The 21,634-nt window shown below is 41.5% G+C and overlaps 1 protein-coding gene across 1 annotated transcript in view; it reads right to left on the bottom strand.

Annotated features, from left to right (window-relative positions):
- The window catches only part of SLC36A4 (solute carrier family 36 member 4), a 50,536-nt gene extending 47,700 nt beyond the window's left edge, over positions 1–2,836 (bottom strand). Inside the window, exon 1 of the mRNA XM_061202716.1 lies at positions 2,672–2,836. Coding sequence (XP_061058699.1) covers positions 2,672–2,723 — 52 coding nt within the window. The 5' untranslated portion in view covers positions 2,724–2,836. The remainder of the gene's footprint in view (positions 1–2,671) is intronic.
- Between the last annotated feature and the right edge of the window lie 18,798 nt (positions 2,837–21,634).

The following is a 21,634-nucleotide window of genomic DNA, read 5'->3' as shown; positions in this document are numbered from 1 at the left end:
AAGAATTTGTAGACGTATTATACAACCACCACAACATCTCATTTGATGGCAATTTCATTCTTCTAGACACTCAGGTCCCTGGAGTTATCCTTGTCTCCTCTGTCTCACTCTCACCCCTCATCTAATCTGTTAGAAAATCATTCTCATTCTACTTTAAATATATATCCAGAGTCTAACCTTTTCTCTCCACTCCCACCGCTGCTACCACTACTGCCGTGAAGGACATGTCCACCTGTCTCCTGAATTGCTGAAATACCCTGCTTCTACTTTTGCCCCTCACAGTGCACTCTTCACACAGTGTGATCCTTTCAGAATTTAAGTCAGATCATGTCTCTCCTCTGCTGAAACCTTGCACTGGCTCCCCATCCTCTCAGAGCAAAAGCCAAAGGCTTCACATGGAACTGCAAGACCCTACATCAGAGGCCTCCAACTCCCAGGCTGTGGACCGGTACCGGTACTCGGCCTGTTAGGAACCAGGCCGCACAGCAGGAGTTGAGCGGCAGGCGAGCAAGCAAAGCTTCATCTGCCGCTCCCCATCGCTCGCATTACCAGCTGAACCATCCCCCCACCCCACCCCCCCGCCCTCACCGGGTGGAAAAACTGTCTTCCACGAAACCAGTCCCTGGTGCCAAAAAGGTTGGGGACCGCTGTCCTACATAATCTGGCCTCATCACCACCTTGATCATTCTGCTTCAGCCTCCTTGCCCTCCTCACTATTTCTCTCTTTTCTCCAGCTGTTCTTTCTGCCTAGAAGAGTCTTTCCTCAGATACCCACTTGACTAATTCCCTCACCTCTTCCAAGTCTTTGCTCAAATCCCACCTATTCAATAAGGTCCATTCTGACTACTTTATAAAATGCTATAAACTGCCCAACTCCCACGCTCTCTCTGGATTTCCCTTACTCTGCTCTTTTTTCCATAGCACTTTTAGCCTAATGTACTTTAAATTAACTGATAATTGTCTTTACTGTTCATTGTCTGCTTCCTCTTACTAGAATATAAGCTCCATGAGAGCAGGAATCTTGATCTGTGTTGTTCACAGATGTATCACAGATGTATCCCAAATGCCTAAAGCAGTGCCTAGCAAATAGGAGAAGCTCAACAAATATGTGTTGAATTAATGAAGAGACATAACTTTAAAAAATTAAAATAATTTAGAAAACTTTTTCAGTTAGTAAAAATACATATGGCACACATCTTCCCATATGACTTTAAAGGACTATTCAGTATATGACTACATGGCTATATCACAATTTACCTAAACAATTTCCTTTAATTGGACATTTAGATAGTCACCAGCTTTTCTCATTTATAAATAACGTAATGAACATCTATTGATATGTTACATGACATTTCCTTGGGAAATATTTCTATAAGTAGAAATGCTGGGTCAAACGACGTGTGCATTTTTAAGGATAAGTATATTATACTGCTTTTACCAGCAATGCATGAGAATGCACATTTTCCCACCTCCTAAGATGGGTTATTAACAAATTTAAAACAGATAAACCTGGATTCCTATCTGGGTACTGCCATTAATGAGCTTAAAATTATTCTATCTATAAAACAGGGATAATAATTGCACCGACCTCCCCATTGTTGTGAGGATTAAAGGAAACAAAACATATGTAAAGCACTTATACTGCTCGACACAGTAAACATTCAATAACATGTTACGTTTATTTCTACCATTACTGTGACTTGAAAGAAATCAACTGCAAAGTGCCCTGCACATTATTACAGGACGGCAATCTATTACTATAATAAAGTATTTCTTTAAAGCTCAACTTCTTTTTTAATCATTTAGCAACGAATTACAAATATGCCTAATACAATGCATATAACTGGGAGGAACAATATTATTACTACCTCGATCTCTATTTTTGTTTTCCTTTTGACAGCGGGAAACCATAAACAAAGTTTTGCATTCCCTGTCGCCAAGGAGACAAGACACCAGAGGAAAGCAGGAAAACAAACTCTGCCAAGTGAGCCAACTACACGTCGTATCTCAGTCTGGTCAGCACGTCCCGCTCGCCACTCCTGGGGTGGCAGACCGTAAATTAAGTATTCACCAGGGACTCCGAACAGGGATGCCGTGTCTGAAATGCCAAACTATGGCAACTTCCTTAAAGCATCGTTGGAAAAAAACAGTGAGTCACAGCGAAGGCTCTGCATTGCCTTTGAAACGTACACCAGCGCACGCTACCCGTCAGCGCGCGCACGCGCGCGCGCACACGGACACACACACATTTTGACGCCCTCTGCAGGACCTAGCTTTTCACCTGACCCAGCTCTCAGGTCGGACAACTCGTTCCTGTGCAGGTGCTGACCCGGAGGTCAGTCACCTCCTAAGCCTCGGCTCAACCCAAATGTCCCAGGGAGGTTTGCTTTGCTGGTTTTACATTCAAACCTACGCCAGACCCACAACCCCAAGAACCTTGACCCCCAAGAAACCCCAATAACGACCGGAAAGCCACTCCGCGTTTCTCGCTGTCTAGGGACAGGAAACGAGAACCCGGATGCGTGGGGCAGGGTGGGCGGCCGCCCGGGCGGCCGCACCGCCCCCCGACCCCCGGCCGAGGCCGAGCGCGGGCTCGGGGCCTCGGCGCTTCCCGCGGACGCGCATCCCTGCGCCACGTCGGCCCGCACCCCCGCCCGGGCCCAGCACCCACCGAGCTCTTCGTGCCCAGCCGCCTCGGCCGCCGCCGGCGCCGCAGCTTCCATCTCTCGGGGGTCTCCAGGACGACGCCGCCCCGGGACGCGCGCTCCTGCCGCTGCGTGGCCAAGGCCTCCCCGGCGGAGCGAGAACCGCGCCCGGCCTGGCGCACCGCACCCGCGCGGCGGGGAGCATGCGCAGTGGGGCGGCCCGGCCCGGCTGAGGCGCTGGGGCTCGAGGAGCTTTCCTGGAGCGCTGGGTTGCGGCCAGTGAGCAGCGCTCGGGGTAGAAGACCCGAGCGAGAGGAGGTCCGGCTGCAGAAGGGCAGGGTAACGGGAGAGGAGGGACGTTTTGGAGATAACTGGGGGTAGTAACTTAGAGCTGGCGGAGACCCAGGCCTATAGCTCCCTGGTGGGGATGGGGGTGGGGAGGGTGTCTTTACAGATGACCCCGAACTTAAATTCCAGGAGCCCATCTGCTTGCAAGGCTTTAGCATTCTGCAAGGCACCTTGAAGAATGCAAAGTAGGAGGGAATTTGCCCCATTCATGTTGGAGTTGTTTTTCCGTCTCTATGCCTGTATTTAGAGATAGAGGGTGCCCTCAAGTAGCGTTTCATTTAGTCAAATAGTTTCACTTTAAGGATTTTTCAGTGCCCTTCAGATACTTGACGTTAGCCACAGTGTTGAAAGGAAATTAAGGTTAAGAGTAATTATACTGATGCAGTGTCAAATATTCTTAAGCACTATACATGCATTGTCTTATTTAATTCAGATGACAAGCCTGTGTGATAATTCTAATGTGTATATCCATTTTACAGATGTGGGAACTAAGCGCACAGAGCTAAGTAACCTGTCCAAGGATAATAAAGTAGTAAATGGCAAAGATGGAATTCTATCTGCAGCCAGATCTGGGGCTTTCAATATGCAGCTGGCCCCTCAGGTGGGTACATCAGTGGATGAAGCAGGCTTTTGGATAGAATGAAAGTGCTTTAATTTTGAAATTGCTCTTTTTTTTTTTTTTTTCATTTCACAGTTCTTTAAAGCCAAGACATAAGACTTTTTCTTTTTGTCCGTTCTATTTCAGTAGGGTCTTCTGAGGAAAGTTGGTTTGTTGTTGTTGTTTTGATGGGGGGGGTGTCTAATTTCTAGGATCACTGATATAAATAACTACATGGTGATAGTGATAAATATTTAAAATGCTAAGATTTAAAAAGTACGCAGTTACATAATATCTGTATCTTTCCTCCTGTTGCATCTTTTGTGAGTTTTACTAGTGGTTTGCCAAAATGCTTTGTTTTCCTTAAGTCAACCCCAGTCATTCACAGACATACACTTGCAAGCCCCAAAGAAAGGTTTTCTGTAAAATGTTCCTGACACATAACAGAGATGTAGGGGAGATAGAGAAAAAAGAACGCTGTCGTGGTGGAACATAACTAGAGAATAGTCCCCAAGCCGTATTGGGGTGGGGTACCTGGTTACAGATCAGTGGGAGAGAAGACAGGCATCAGATAGGTAACTGTCCAAGAAACCACCCATTGTAGTGACAACACTTGGGGCAGTATCTTGAAAGAGCAGCATTATCCTTTGAGTGTTAAAAGGGATCAAAAGCCATTGTCGTCTAATCTCAGCATCAGGAAAAGCAGATCTGGCAGTGTGGAAGGGAAAAAGGTCTGACCTGTAATGGAGGCCTGGGCTGAGGCAGGCAGCCAGGCTCAGTGTTTTTACAGACTGATATGGAGATAAGCCAAGTGATAGGGATGATCATAAAATTCAGGACAGTTATATGGTTTCATATCGTACTACTTGAGAAGATATTTACTGTGACTTCTGCTCCAGATCTTGTAAATTGGAAGAGGGTATAGGGAAAAGCTATATTAGAATAAAGACATTATAAAGAATCTGACTGTTTGAACCCTGGCGATTCCTTTCTTTCTTTTCCTCACTTTAACTTCCTGGATCATATGTCAATTACTTCCTCCTTTGTAACGACCATACTTTGTTCATATCTCTGTTGTAACATCTCTCCCGTTGCATTGTAATTATTTCCCTGTCTGAATCTTCTGCTATACTGTGAATGTCTGCAGGAGAGAAGCTGTATCTTTGTCTGTGTCTTTGTCTCAAAAGGCCTAGCAGAGTGCCCTGCATGTATCAGTGGTTCAGTAAATAGGTGTTGAAAGTTGTTGAATATAGCCTCATGGATACATGAAGGGAAATATTTAGAAAGCTTTAATTTATCCAAACACATTTATGGAGCACCTCCCCTGTGCCAGGGACTATGCTAGATGCAGGGTCTGTAATGGCAAAGAATATTGGAATGAACTGGAGTTCATAGTCTAGTATAGGAGCATGCAAAAGAAAAGAACTAAACAAAATATTAACTATGTAATTACAATGTTGGTGAAGAAAATAGTAATAGGGTGCTACTGGAGAAACTACTTCGGATTGAGTAGGCAGGACAGTCTTCTCAGAGAACATTTAAGCTGACACCTCAAGATTAGAAAGAGTTAGCTGTATGCAGGGAGAAAAGCAGTTCAGGCTGTGAGAATAGCCTTCACCATTTCACAGATGGAGAAATGGCTGTGTTTCAGACATGTTGATTTGAGACACCTGTGGAACATCTAGATAGCATCTTTTATACAGTAGTTAGATCTCAAAAGTTTCTTCATGTGTAAAATAATATTTCCAACCTCACAGTTTGTTGTGAAGATTTAATGAGATAAAGTATTTAGAACATTAGTCCATTGCCTAGTTCACAGAAAGCATCAAGTAAACTGAGCATATTAATTAGGAGTTTTTTATTGCACTAGAGAGAGGGACCAACTTTAACTTAAGACAAAGGGGGACTTTAACGAGGGTATTGAGATCCCCAGGACAGAGATTTGGCTGGGGTCAGGAACAGCTGATTTTGATGCCTCTGAGACTCTGTCTCCTTCTCCTGCCATTGCTTTTCTCTGTGCGCCTGCTTGTATATCTGTGCAGGTTTTTGCTGCAGAGGTCCTCTGCTTCTCAGGTTTACCTGGCAGGAAACATGGTTCCTAAACCCTCGCAATTTCTGTACTTTACAGTTCAGGTGTCCAGAAAGACACTAGTTTCTTTTTTTTCAGTTTCAGTTTTTAAATTTCTCAGGAAAGAATTGTGATTAGATCAACTTAGATCAGGTTCTCACCCCAGACTAGGAAAGTGAGGGGTGAACAAAGTCATATATGTGGTAGGTACTGATGAAATTATTGCAGACGACAGTGTGAAGAAGGTAACAGTTTCCAAAAAGAAAAGCTGAGCAGACCAAATCCTCAGCATTTACTCTATTTTGATTCCCCTCTGTGTAAAATATTATTTATTATGTATCTTAAATATGTTTTACCCTCTTATGTTTTCAACGTATATAGAGATAATTTCTCACCATCTTCTAATTAATATCCACCTTAATGACTTCTGTATTCTGTTGAAGAATTTAGGAAACATGCTGACCAGCACTGGTCCTCTTAAGAGTTTCTTTGTTGGAGTAATTGTTGCTGATAACCATACTTTTATTACCAATAAGTTTGTTTTATTTAACTCTTTATGACTGATATAGTAGATTAAAATTAACTGAAAACCGTGCCTAGGGGAAAGAGAATGCAAGTAGTACAAGATAACTAAAAAAACCTGATATTCTCAAATAAAAATTTTTTAAAAGATAGTACATCCATAAAACAAGACTAGAACGCCACGGAAAAAGGAACGTTCAGGGAACAAAGAGTAGAACAAAAAGACAAAAAGAAAGGAAAATAGAAAAAATAATAAAATTAAGGATTCGTCTAGCAGGTCCAAGGAGAAGGAAAAATCAAAGTAATAATACAACAGAATTTCTCAGAATTGAAGGGTATTTGTTTCCAAATTAGAAGGATTGCCCAACACAACACTGAATGCCCAGTACAACAGATGAAAACAGACTTAAGCCAAGACATATCTAAATTGTAAAATTTTAGAACACAGAAAATAATAGGGAGAGCCTAACAGCTTTTTGAGATAAAAAAATAAATAAATAAAAGGTGAGGAAGGGATCACATTCAATTGCAGTTGCATCTAACTGCCCAGTAGCAACAACAAAGGAGGACAGTGGAGCACTGCATTACAACTTCTGAAGTAAAACACATCCAACTTAGAATCTGATACCTAGCCAAACTATCAATCAGATGAAAGCATAAAATAAACACATTTTAAGATATATAAGAGCTCAAAAAATATACTTCCTATGTTCCTTTTCTTAGAAAGCATGGGAGGAATGCTCCATCAAAATTAAGGAGTAAACCTAGGAAGAAGTAGACATGGGATCCAGGGAAGCAGAGATTCAACACAGGAGAGGTGAATCCCAAGAAAATGCCAAATGCCAGGGTCCCAGTTGTGCAGCAGTCCTAGAGAGTAAGCAGTCCAAATTGGGGCAGGAGAACAGAACGTACCAAGAAGGGATACCTTCAAGAACAAAACATTGATAAAAGAAATATAAGTACAGTGCGCCATTTTCCTTGGCAGTGAATAATATGTGTCAAGTCATAATAATAAAAACACAAAACATAACTTTAACAGAGAATGTATTACAACTCTGTTTGAAGATGTGGGTAGGGTGGGGAGAAATATTCTCTATGAAGGCTGTGTAAAAGAGCTAAATTCTCACTTTTCAGAGTTGTGAGAAAATAGATAATATCTAAAGCTGAAACATCAATACTACTGTAAGAGTGTTATTTACAGATACGGAGGTAAATACCAGATGAAACTACCAAAGTAGTTCGAAGTGGTTGCCTCTTGAGAAAGGGAATTGTAGGGAGAACTGGTTTTTCATTATGTCTTGTTTGATTCTTTGAGTACATGATAAAAACAAACACTAAATTTACAAAAAGGGAAAGTCATGGTCCCTGCCAATCACTAATTTTTGTTAAGACAGGTATTCAAGAAAGTCATCTATATGTGAAGTTTATTATTTTTTAAAATTTACGTTTTCCTGTTCTGTAGTTGTTTTCAAATACTTCATTTTTAATGTCAGTTATCTCTGTGACTGGGGAGACAGCAGTTTCAGAATTTACATTTGAATGACTGGGAACGACTGAAGAGAGGAGATTTTCTGAAAAGTCCTTTGAAATTTTATAGTCAAAATGAGAGGGAACCTTCTTGTGAAAGACTGCTGACCTACAAGAAACAGAGTTTTTAAATATCAATTTACCCAAGTGCTGCTACATCCTGCTTTTAGATTATTTATATGCAAAATTGTATCACCATCGTAAATTATGTCTTTTTGTCATTTGGATTGGGAAAAGGTAAATTCTCCACACAACGTGGCATTTATTGAAGACGCTGAATTGAATACTTGTTTCATTAATGGACCCAAGAAGGACTCCCTAGAAAAGCATGACACTTTAGAGACAAAGGGAACCCAGATGAACTGGGTGTCAGTGGAATTACCATTAAATCCCAGATCGACCACACTTAGGGTCTTTTCCCAGAAAGCTGAAGCAATAACAGTTAAGCTTGTGCTTGAAACATGTACCACTGAGCATACAAGACAATATTATCGGAAAAATCCTCTTGACAATAAGCAGACAACTGAAATACATTTCTGAAAATGTTCAGAAAGTCTACATTTATAAAGCTTTGAACATTTCTGAAAAATTCTTGGATTATTGGCCACTCACCCCCACAAAGGTAGAGCTAGAATTTGAAACCTGGTCTGTGTATTCTTTTCTTTGCTGTAACAATTATAATTACATACCACCTAGGCGCCAGGCAAAATACTATGTGCCTGATAGCGTTCTCCACTTGTCTTCCATTTCCCCCTCAGATCTTCTTTCCCACCTTTTCCATCCTGTTCTGGACCCCAGAAAGAGGTCAGGAATTCATTTTTCTGGTACCCTCCTTACTAAGTCCCTACAGGTTGGCTGCATCCCTCTAAGAAAGTCACAGCTTCTGTCGGGCAGCCCTCTCCAGGGTCCCTGTAAACACTCCTTCTTATGGCCTTTCCAGGCATAGAGGCAGGAATGCTCCTCCTCCCCACTGCCTGCCCTCGGATACTACATCATCCCCTGTTGATGTTCTTGAAAAACTGCCCATATCATTGTAAATAGTTCCTCTCCTCAATTAGCACTTTGTATGAGTGTGTATGCATATGCCAGCTGTTTCCTGGTGAGACCTTTATAACTGCACATACATAATCTCATTTATTTCCCTAAGAAGACTTCATGTATTATCTCCATTTTACAAATGAAGAAACTGAGAGTAAGAGAAGTTAAACGATTTGCTCAAAATCCAATAGTAGTGTCAAGTTTCAACTACACTGTCTCCAGGAACATTTATTCAGATGATGGGAAATCACACCCGTATCCCAGAAAGTTCTTAAAATTTGGAATCCTGTATGGCTTTCATTACCACCTCAATAAACTTTCTTGGGGGTGGTTGTTGATTCAGGCCAATAATTGTCAGGTAGGAGGGCAGCAGTTAGTGAAGCAGCTGTTGCCTTGATTTTGGCCAAACACTCAGGCTTCTGACCAAAAAAATAAAGCATGCTGGGTAGAGCAGTACATGGGTACCAAGTGAGGGCCCCTATCATATGTCACTCACTCTGCCTATCCATCTATCATCTCCAGGCTCTTCCCCTTTCTTCAGGGCTGTTAAGTTGGGAATAGAATTTTCTGCAGTCCCCTCCTCTCATCTTCCCTCCCCCATGTCCAGTTCCTGGAGGGCCCTACTGAGGATATACTGTCCTAGGGCTGTATATTAAATTGTAAAGTATCCTGGAAAAATTGTCCATGGAGGCTCCATTTTTCTGCCATTTGGCAGTGGGGCAAAGATGGGGTTAAAAAGAGGGGGTAAAATGATAAGAGCTAGGTTAGGTTAGTTCAGTTTGGTCCCTTTAACTAGTTTCTTGCTCTTTACCTTTTCTTCTAAGTCATATTTTAAAAAGGTAAGAAAATGAGTTCTCACATCACAATGGTCTAGTTAATTTTGTTGAAAGTAGTCATAGTAATAAATGTAACAACAAGAGAATCTAACTTTCATGGAGGCAAGCCCCACGCTAAGTGAGTTTCACTCATAAATTACCCCATTTACCCTGTACAGCAACCCTATGAGGCAGGTGTTGTATTACCCCATTTTTTAGCTGAAAAAAACTGAGGCTTAGACAGATCAAGCAACATGCCCAAAGTCCCACAGCTGAAAACCAAGTTCAGTTGTAATGCTGGGATGCACGTTGCAAACCACTGAGCCTCCCAGCCACTTGAGGGAGGGCCTGACTCCTGAGCTGGCAGGTTGTGGGTGCATTTCCACGCTGCAGACCACTGGTTGGTGGTGTGATTGAGTCATTAGTGCATTGTACATATTTGTCTGTCCGTTCTCATAGAGCCAATGAAAGGTAAGGAAGATCCTCAGGAAATCAGGTAATTGAGCTTCACTGTTGGGGCTTAACTCTGACATAAATGTCACTACTCACATATTCAACATTGTCCTCTGAAAATATTACCCTGTGAAGGGCAATAGAAAAAGTGACTTATGGCAAGTGCTAGGAAGCACACACTTATTTTCCCACATGTTATTTATTCCTTTTGGTATTCAATATAAATGGTAAGAAGGCTTAAAACTTGTACTTAAATAAATCCCAGGTGTCCTTCCAAAAGGCTTAAAAGAAGAAGAGTGCTTTCAAAAATGTGCTTCTTTCCATTTTAAGCATTATGTATTGGTTAAATATTAACCTACAAGGAAGTTATTTAACCTGCGTTGTCTTCTAACGAAACTATCCTCATGCCAAGTACAGAAGTCTGGGTTTTCTCTGGACACTAGGAATTCATTATCCTCACGTGTAAAATTTAACTTGATAAGCCCCCTGTGTTTCAGGATTTTAACATCAGGGTCTGGTTTGGGATTTGATCTGATAGGCCATACTTGCCAGCTTTTGTGTTAGCCTACTTTTTATCACAGTTCAAAGGGAGTATGTGAAAGACTTACTTATGGTAAGTAGGTCACCAGAGACACATGTCAGGCCTGAGGAATCCTAGAATTTCCACTACTTAGAACACTCTCCACGGTGATCTGAAGAGCTTGCTCACAACTTAATAACATTGTTGAGTGATACCAGCCGCATTGGGAAGGAGACGAACCATACCTCCCTAGGGAAATCTGCCTAGGAGATGCCGATCCCCAGTGGACCTCATTAGAGAAAATAAATACACATAATCTGCTTTTTTGTAGTAAAAAAGAGTGGCATGGAAGTTAGAAAGTTTCCACTCAGGAGACAGGAGATGTTAGAGGACTGCATTCCAGCTCACGTCCTCAGAAGTTTATAAGACAAGACGTCCTTAGAAAAAGGTACCCTTTTAAAAAGAAAATGTCACCACCCTGTTTCCTTTAAGGCCAAGCTGGTAGCCAACCACATTAGGCTCCATTTATATGGTTCTGTTCCTGTCAATTTTGTTTCTCAGTCATAATAGCCCATAATTGTTCATTGTTTCATTTTTCCCTCATAAAATGGCTAAGCACCTTGACCTGATTTTCTCAATAGACCGCATCCATTTTATAATAAATTAGATCAGTGATTGACTTCTTAAAGATGGGCCATTGTATTAAGTCAGAGAAGTGAGAAATTGACCAAGGAACAGTTCATTTTGCATAATATAAATGTTTCCTAATTCATCCTCTAATCAGCTCTTTGGATCTGCATTAATTGTGTCAAGAAATTCTTTACCATCTAACAAGTTTGACTTTATTGGCGATCATTCAAATGTGACTCTTTAAGGAAATAAAAGACAAAGTTATTTATATCACAACACTTAGGTTTTTTAAAATAAGGCTCTTAATAATAATCTTTATTTATATGTCAATTACCACAACTTGATTCTGACATAGAAAACAAACTTACGGCTACCAAAGGGGAAAGGGGGGGAGGGACAAATTAAGAGTTCGGGATTAGCAGATACGCACTATATATATATAAAATAGGTAAACAACAAGGACCTACTGTATAGCACAGGGAACTGTATTCAGTATCTTGGAATAACCTATAATAGAAAAGAATCTGAAAAAGAGTATATATATGTGTTTATATATAAATATATAAACTGAATCACTATGCTGTACACCTGAAACATTATCTATCAATTATATTTCAATTAAAAAATATAAAAACAAAAAACCTTGATTCTGGAATATAGCTCTCCATGCATAAAGTTTGCCTGGCCTCATACCTTCTGGACTTGGACTAGTACAGTAGGAGTGGTGACAGAGTAGACTTTCCATTCATGGCGGATAGGTTTTCCATGCATAAGAGGGTACCTCCTGGAGTTGACCATAAATTACAGCCTCGTGCTGTACAAAATAGTGCCTTACAATTGCTATGCATGTTCCACAGCCTGATTTCTTTAAGCATGTCCTGGAAAAATGAAGCCACTAGCCCAAATTGGGCTGAATTCCACGTTGTTAACATCTGAATGGTCCAAGAATTTCCCCCAGAAAAGCTGCCCTCCTGTATACTATCCAAACCAATGGAAGAACATGTTGTTAACTGCTGCTATTCACAGGAATTGGTTCCTTGCAGGACTCCTGAAACACATTTAACAGGTTTATAAAGATTTGCTGCTGAACCGTCTACTGTCTTTGTAATTATCTTCTTTTACTGTTGAGAAAGAAAAATAAACCAGGAAACAAAAAGTGTATTTTACAACAGTACTTTCCACCAGGTCTAGAGTAACACACAAGCATATCTTAATACCTTAAGTGAATGTTCCTCAAGCAAATTGCTATCCCCATGCCCCCATTTTCCCTCCCCTTCCACAATTTATTAGTATCATTGCTTTAACAGAGATTATTCATTGTCCCTTCTTTTTCTTTCATTGAAATACAACTTTTAACTCTGCACATGGGAACCTAGCCATGTGTGCTGTTTGACTAGACTCTGGCCAATGAGATCTGAGCAGAAAGAATAAGTGCAGCATATGAGTCTTGCCCTTGAACCATGCAAATAAGGGTAACACTCTAGGGATGACAAGCCACCAGAACAGAAGGAGCCTGAGCCCTTGATGATTTCCTAGAGTAGAACTAGTAACATCATCTTGGACTTCTCTGTGAGAGAGAAACCTTATTTGAATCATTGTTACTTTGGGTCACTGTCACCCACAGCTAATGAATACAAGCTTTCATTCAGATGACTATAAGGTTTACGGTAAATCATATGAAGAAAAGATTACAGACTCTTACTCAAGTCTATGTTAGCCTGATAATGTCAGCAGAAAACTTGCTCCACACAAATCCTCTGTGACATTTTGTAAGTGTTTGTCCAGATAGACAAAGGAAAGCAGTTTACTTTTCTGGTTAACTTGGAATTTACGGAAATACTTACCAGAAGTTTTGATAGAAGGATGCCTCATTACTTGGAGAGCAAAAGAGCTTGGGCAGTATCACGTTCTATTGGTTCACTTCTCAAAGTTGGGTCCATGGACCAACAGCATCCTTGTCTTTTAATGAAGAATCTCAGGCCACACCCCAGATCTACTGATCAGAATCTCTATTTGTAAAACAATACAATGTGATTGGTGTGCACATTCAAGTTTGAGAAACATTGTTCTAGGAAATAACATGAGAGAGCCTGGTGGAATTTCTATATTCTATAACAGTAGTTCTCAAAGTGTCCCTAGACCAGCAGTATCAGCATCACCTAGAAACTTGTTAGAAATATAAATTCTTGGCCCCCACCCCAGACCTACTAACTCAGAAATGCTGAGGGTGTGTCTCAGCTATTTGTATTTTAACAGGCCCACCAGGGTGATTTGATGCATGCTAAAGTTTGAGAGCCACCATTTTAAAGCAGTATTTCCTAAAATTTGTTTTTGGAATAGTAAAGTCAGTGTAAACAAATGTCATGTGGCAAGTGTTCCATGGTCAAATAAGTTTAACAAAACGAAACAGTTTTGTTTAATGCAGAGTTTTCATAGTCTCTAATATGTAAATGTGCATGGCCATATCCAAGAGGGTGATACAGAATGCAGTATTTAACAAACGCACTTGACATCAGAACCATTTTTCATGAATTAACTCTTAGGACTGGTGTTCCATGGACCAAACTTTGGGAAATGCTTTTCTGTAGTTTCTCAAATTTGCTGAAATATTTTCAGGCTAAGGATGCAGTTTACAACTGATTACATTTAAAGTGAAAGGTTCCAGAGAAGCCAATCCAAACTCCAGGATTATTGTTTCTTTACCACACTCCTTTCCAGGCATCTGACATCAGGTGTAATCACTGAGATTCTTTATTCCTCTTTTTCTTACAACCACTCTCATCTTCTGTCCTAGGCTTACAGGATTTGGCGTCCCCTAAAACAACATAGGGAGCCCATTCAGCTTGAGGATTATATAACATTTACTGAGCACTTACTCTGTTCTAGGCCTCATGCTAAGTTTTTTCTTACATGTTATCTCATTTAATCCTCACACCAGCCCTGCAAAACAGATGTTATTCTCAATATTTTAGAAATAACTGATGCTCAGAAAGGAAGTGAATCCCAAAGCCCCATAGTAAGAACCAGACCCAGGACCCCAATTCTGATCTGATGGACTTCAAAGCTTCTACTGATTATACCATTTCCACTGCATACTTCAGGCTGCCAGCATCACCCTGCAGGCTAAAATATTGACTCCATGCCCCTGTGCCTCTAAGCAGTCTGATTATCCATACCAGATTAGGATAAGGCTTTTTGGTAATGTGTTGAGAAATAAGGGGAAAGCTCAGGTAGTTTTTGCTGAGGTTAATAGCTCTTCCATTTGGAACAAACCCAGGATGGTTCTACATACAAAATAAGCTTCTCAAAATCAACAAGTATTCATTGATACTTGAGTCATGTGGGTGGAAGAGGGACAATGGTTCATTTGCCCAATCAATTTGGGAAGACAAAACATGTACAAGAACACTTACCCATGCACAGCTGTATACGCCAAGGGCGGAACAACTGGACTGAACGACTTCTCAATGTGACAGGGGTTAAAAATAAGTAGAGGTGCCTTCTAGTTGGGCTGGTGATGCATTTCCCCTTAAATCTCAAAATCTGTAGTAGAGAAGGTATAGCAGTTCTGAGGAAGTGGAAAGCGATGGGATTTGAAGGACAGTGAGAATACTTACTAGAGCGGTTCACCTCTGACTGAGCCTTGAAGATGAAGTCAGGATTTGGAGAGGCCCTAGGATGACCACTTGGCTGGAGAGTCCAGAAAATGGTGGATGCAGTCAGTGTGACGACCAGCCCCCACTGACGCTCCCGGTTCGGGTGTTAGCTTCAGTGTACAGACAGTGTCCATGCCTCCTAATTGTCACAGGGCGGTGTTTACAAGAAGAGGCCTGACTCTCCTCAGCCGACCCAATGCATGACTTGCTCTTTTAATTGAGAAGCCTGCTCTTACATTAGGTCACAGTACAGAGACTTATTGAATAGTTCAATCACTTCAAGGTTAATCCAGCACATCCAGAGGATCTTTGTACTTGCTCTCAAGATTCACACCTCTTTTGGCACTTATCTGTTGTTGAAAAGAGTGGCTGCCTCGACTCCGTTTCCCATGGGATGATCCATGCTCTGATAGCAAAGGTCCCAGTTTGCCTGGGATAGCCCCAATTTACTCTGTTGTTTGGAATGTCCCAGTTTGAATAGTAAGTTTATGGCCACCCTAGGCACAGTGCTAGTCACCTTCCAAGATGGGAGCATGTGCCCAGAGAGCCACTCTTGTCCCTTGTTCCAGCGAGTTGGATCTCCATTTCTGGTACTGTTCACAGGGACATAATGCCATGGGCCAATACTGTCACCCCTCCCAGGAGTGTGGATTTGGGTGTAAAGCCACTGCTCTTTGAAACTCATCCTTCGAAAACAATTTAAATAGCCACCTAGCTGACAATAAGGACAAATTATAGATATTTTGACATTTAACAGTATGTTACACTTTTCAAAAGAGCACTGCTAACACATCAGTCACAAATTCTGCCCTTGCTCGACAGCTCTGGTCCTGAATTCTCAGAGGAAAATCTGAGTACCTGGCCTTGCCGCCCAGTGAACTGTTTCCTCTTTACTAGGCTCAGAAACAACTGGGGAGGTGCGCTAAGCAAATGTCAGACGTAAATGTTACATTAAGCAAACAACGGGAGGGAAGAGTACATGACAAGGCAGGAGCAGCTCCACACTACACAGCTGTTCCAAGGGCAAACAGACCATAGTGTCCTGGCAGACGGTATGTACTCAACCAATGTTAATGTCTTCTTCTCCCAGCTCTGACTGGAAATTCTCTTGCCACTTTTAATTTAAAGGGCTCTTAGTCAGGCTTCTCCCCTGCTCAGCTCTGAGACAAAACATGCTGGGCATGAAGGCTGGAAATGCCCCTTAACATCTGGTCCTGGCTGGATTGGCAATTAACATGGATCATTTAGAACTCAATTTAAAAGAGTAAAAATTTGTTAGAATATAACTGAGAGCAAGACTGAGTGGGGACTCTAGGGTTTTGAATATGATGTGGTCCTTGACCAACACAGAGTTCATCAACAAGGTTGCACTTACCAGGAGAGGTGAGGCTGGTACAAAAATAACTGGAAAATGAAATAGAATCTGCCAAGGACCCTAAAAGGAGTCGAAACAAAGGGCAATGGAAACAAAAAAGAAGGAGAGAGTAGTTTTGACTTAGGGGAAGGTAAGGATTCATGGAGGTAGAATTTTTTAATTTATATCATCATAACAACATCCACTAGTATTTATGAGGGCTTATTATCACTCAAGAGCTATTCTAAGTGCTTTAAATGTATTTTTATCTAAATTAGTCTCATTTAAGCTTGCCCTTAAAGAAAAGGCATAGTTGAGAGAAACAGAAATGGAGAAGAAAGGGTATTCCTGGTAACAAAAGCAGACTAATGAAAGGTATGACACATCAGGAGGCATTCAGGAAACAGTAACTGTTGTAGTCAGTTTGCGCCAGCCTTTGGGATATGTAAGGAATAAGGGAGATAAGGCTCAAAGCAAAAGTTAGTGCCTTAAATATCACAATAACAAATCTGAGGTGTTTTCACTAGGCGTTGAGGTTCCATCACAGCAATGACTCTTAATCATCAGAATCCCATGAGGAGCTTTCTCAAAATACACAGGCCCTTGCCCCAGTGCCAGAGACTAAGTAAGTCTCATTTGCAGTTGAGTTTTTCAAAACTTCTGGGCGATCTGGGGAGACATCCCAGTTGAGAACCAGTAATCTTCTGGGAACTGCTGTGATTAGATTTTAGCTCTAGGAAGACGTAAGCAGCAACATAGAGGATAATCAGGTGGGACACAGCCTAATCGCGGGGTGCTGAGTTAATAAACCCCTGCAATACAAGTGAAGTGTGAGGAGGCCTGATGGGAGGTGACAGTGGGCATGCTCTGCTGAGGTGAACATAGCACAGTGTTCGAATCAGCTGGGTCTGTGCATTGGCCAGATGGGAGGAGGGAATGAGATAACTCTGATATTTAAACTCAGGCTAAATTGGTTTGTACTGGTTGGTTGGTACTGGTCCTGGCAGAGATGGAAAAAACAGAAAAAGGATCATATTTGAAAGCTCAAATGATGAGTCTGGTTTTGAACGTACTGAATTTGAGATGACCCTGGGCAACCTTAGGTGAAGGGCACCAGACAATCAGAAATGTACATCTAGCCCTCATCCCTGGAAACCCGTCAATCCTGGCAACCTAGGAAAGTTGGTCACCCTACCACCCTTAAAGAAAAGAGCACAGTGACCTTAGAATGATCATTAGATAGCCTTAGATTTAACACTTTTAACTGTTCAAAATCCGTTCTAAGGAGATTTTTCACTATGATCCCACTGAAGGATAGAATAATAATTATCATTAACAATAGCTATAATAATGCATTCATTGAGCAATTGCTACATTCTAGGCAATGTGATAAGTTAATGCAACAATGCTGTGAAATTAGTAGTATTATTCCCTAGCAAATGTCTAGTTCCAGTGCCATTTATCTGGACAAAAGTGAAAATCAAGAAACTAACAATTTATTCTATAAATTACAACCAAAGTAATTGGTAAACTTAGAATAGGAGGATACTCCCTTCACACAAATTCCTGTCCTAAACCAATAGCACACATCATTTTTTATGGTAGAATACTAGAGGCATTCTACTAAAGTCAGGAAGAAAACAAGCCAGCTATCACTGTTATTATTTAATTTTATCCTAGAAGTTTTAGACTCTAAAATAAGAATATTTAAAAGATTAAATAAATAAATATTGGAAGGGTGTCAACATAGTTATTAGTTGCAAATCATGATGGTTTACCCGGAAAAGTTACACAAATCAGATGAAAAACTGCTAGCTCTAATAAAAGACTTTACATATATATCCAGAAGAAGATGTTTTAGTAATAATAACCACTGGAAATTCCTAGTTGAGGGTTATGGGGGAGTTTTATTTTCTTCTTTTTCTTGTGTTACAGATGACATGCTAGGGATTTGATGGGACCCAAAAGAACTATCCTGAGAAATTACCCTTCTCAGCAGTAACTTCCCTTAGTGCTATTGAGTGCAGACCTTTGAAGAAAGAGGATATATGGATTTAGGACAACCAGTCTTCGAAGGGAGGGCAGGGAGTTTCATTGTCTGGACTGAAGGTAGCCCTTTTATGTTCAAAGACCCCAGAAATAGGGAACTGCTAGATCCAGGAGAGGCCCCAGGGAGAGAAAGTGGTTACAGCTTTGGGTACGTAAGCTGCTAGACTCCAAAGCCTGCCCTAACTCAGAGGTCCATAATCATTCCAACCCCCTGAAGGAGCTGTGCTGGGGAAGATGAAGCACAGAAGAATTGTATTTAGTGTGATCATATAATTTATTGACAAACTTGGGACATTTTTTGTGACTGGAACAGGATGCAATAATTACGCCAGGTGTCAACTGAGATGGTCAAGCAGCATATGTGCTTTTTGAATGCACATTGGGCCAGTGCCAGGGGCTGGGGTGTGCTTGTCCAGCCTGGCTGCCACTCTGCAGTGGTTGTTCTTTCTCGTGGTTCCAGCTGACCTTGTGGGATCAGGCTCCTGGTGACTTTTCTCTCATGGAGACATTGTTTGCTAATTCTTGGGTCCATATTGCAGGGAAGAACTGCATCAAATATATGTTCATATATACATGTGAAAGTGCACATATATATGTGTGTGTGTGTGTATATATATAGATAGATATATATACACACACATGTATATATCTGCACTTGAATAAGGAGATATACTTAGCTGTATTTTTAAAGTTTCATCTGAGAACATATGCCATTTCTATAATAGTAGTACACTGAATTTTCCCAGGGCACACCAGTCTATGGGTAGAAATAAAGCCATCTTCTCATTAATTCCCAGTTTTCTCTGGCTCATTTTCCCACATGCCGTGACCTCCTAGCCCCTGAGAGTCAGTAGGAGGTGTTATATGTTAACAAACTCCACTATCTGAGCTGCCCCGAGCTGCTGTGTCAGGAGCCAGCATCTCTGTTGCAATTCTACTGAGCATAGTGGTTCTCTCTGGGTGCCAAAGCTGGGCAGCATTGAAAACTGGTAACTGTGGTTACAGCGGGTGCCTGTGGGGAATAGGTGTACGAGGGAATACTTACTTTTTAACTGTATGCCCTGTTGTGCCTTTTGAAAATTTCTCTATACTTACAGGATTCTTTCAGATATAGAAATAAGTAACACATTTAAATAGCTGTGTAGGTAGCTGTGTAGGAGCCAGCTAGAATGCCTCTCTGGTGTCTGTGTTATATTCTGGTAGAAAAAACCAAAGCAGGCCTGCTTGTGCATCAGCGTGTTCCAAAACTGCCCTGTCATTTTACTTCTCAGTCCTTGCTCTCCTCAGGGCCAAGACAAGCATTTAGAAGACATTTACGGGACAGAATCAAATGCCAGCCACTTGCTCTAATTCTCTCTTCCTTCTGATGGTTAAGGCTTTGTGCCACAGTGAGTCAAACTCACTCTGCCTGGCTTTTCAGCCTCAGCCCCTGAAAAAAGACTCCATTGAGTCACTTAGAAACTCACCAGACATTCCCAAGATGAGTGAACCACCAACAGGGGACCCGACCAAGGGTTAACATGAGCTTGAGGAAAAAAGGTTTTTAAAAAAGGAAAGTGCTCTGAGAAACACCAATTATAAATGAAATTGTTTATACAGCCCTATAAAGGGCTCTTAGTATGCTTAGCCAAACTCCTCCTTTCCCAGGCAGGGTAAACTGTGAGGACATGTTTATGTAGTTAGTGTTATGGTTACAGGAGCAGCCTGGGGAAGGCTTAGCTCTTCATTAAAGGAGGGACTTTCTGTCCTTGAGAAGCCTCTAAGAAGTAGGGTTGTCTCAGGGACCCTGAACACATGTAACAATGCCTGGCATGTAGCAAATGCTTAATAAATGTTAGCTTTTGAAATTATTGTTGTAGTTGTTTCCATAAATTCAAGTGACTTAGAATGTCAAAAACTAAAATTCATTTAAAAAAGCTGGAGTTAAGGTCTCTCAGACCAACAATGACATCTCAAAGCCATGTATCATCGTTTTAGCAATAATTACTCCCTCCAGAATGGCAGGATCTTTCAGAAGATTCTCAGACCTAGTTGTTGGAGAGGAACAATGATTAAGGTAATACTATGGGCTCTGCTGTCACCTAGTGGAAAATTAGATTATTATAAGCTGTTCTCAGTTATAACCTCATTGTGATAATTGCCAGCTGGCTCCCATTGACTTGCACTATACAGTTCATCACAATTACATAACACGGACAGAGTCCATGTCTGTGTTGACACGCTTTTTTTTTTTTAATCCTCCCAAAAAGCAAAGGCGCATGATCTTGTGTGAGCTGCCCAGTCAGAAACCAGTGGCTGTAGAGAAAGTTCTTGGCGACTTCCAGGTCTCCTGGTCACTAGAACATTGCCGGATCCTGAGGACAGAGGGTCTGGCACATGGTAAGCCTTTGACAAATAACTGCTGGATGAATCTTTGCCACAATCATAACAGACCGAAACAAACAAAATATGCACACAACAAACAATGAAAACTGGAAGCTACTCAATCACATTCCCTTTAGAGTTTTTAAAGTGTTTTCATATATTATCTTAAGTTAGTCTCAGAAAAACCTACAAAATAAAGTATATTTTCCCGTTTTAAAGACGAGAAAATTGCTGCTCAGGAAGGGTAACACAGAAAGTCAAGCAGAAAAATCTAAGCTGTCTTCTGACTCCAAATTCTGAGTCCTACCCATATCAGTACAGTGCTTTGTGGGATCCTGTGGGTGGTTCATCAGGGGAGATATTAGGAAAGAAGGGAACATTCTGGTTTGTTTTTGAGAGAGGAGAGGAGAACCCTAAGAACAGAAAGGGCATCCAGGACAGAAGGCAAGACCCTGAGGACCACAGGCTACGAGGTAGGAAAAGACACTCTTTTCCCACCTTAGGGCTGGCCCCTCCACTGTGTGGAGATCCCCTGCCCATGGGTTCCTCTGGGCTGTTGCTAATCTGGGAATCTCCCCTTTCCATTTCTGCAAATTTCCATGGGCAAATCCCTTCCAGCTTTAAAAATCAAAAATAAAAATCTGCCTTCACCCAACTGTCACTATGATTCTACAGTTTTGCTCTCATTGTCTTCAAAATAGGCTTATCGGAATTGTAGACTCAGCAATTTCACTCCCAATGCACCCAAGCATGATTTTGACACCAATCCCACTGCCCTCCCCCTCGAAACTGCTGTTGTCCAGGTCACCAAGGACCACCTACTTGCCAAATCCAGTGGACTTTGCAGATGTCTGCTTTACTCCTCGGGGCATTCACACTGCTGGCCGTGGCCTCCATGCTGAAATTCTGTCCTTCCACAGCTCCTGAGACATGGCACCCCTGGGTTCTCCCTTCATGTGTGCCACTTCTTAGTCTCCTTCATTGTGATACTCTTATTCTCCAAGCTCCCCTCCAGAAAAACTCAAAGGAGTATCACCACCTGACACT

The sequence above is a fragment of the Eubalaena glacialis genome, chromosome 10 (genome assembly GCF_028564815.1).
Source record: "Eubalaena glacialis isolate mEubGla1 chromosome 10, mEubGla1.1.hap2.+ XY, whole genome shotgun sequence".
In the NCBI taxonomy this organism is placed as follows: domain Eukaryota; kingdom Metazoa; phylum Chordata; class Mammalia; order Artiodactyla; family Balaenidae; genus Eubalaena; species Eubalaena glacialis.
This window is presented reverse-complemented; position numbering and strand designations above follow the sequence as displayed.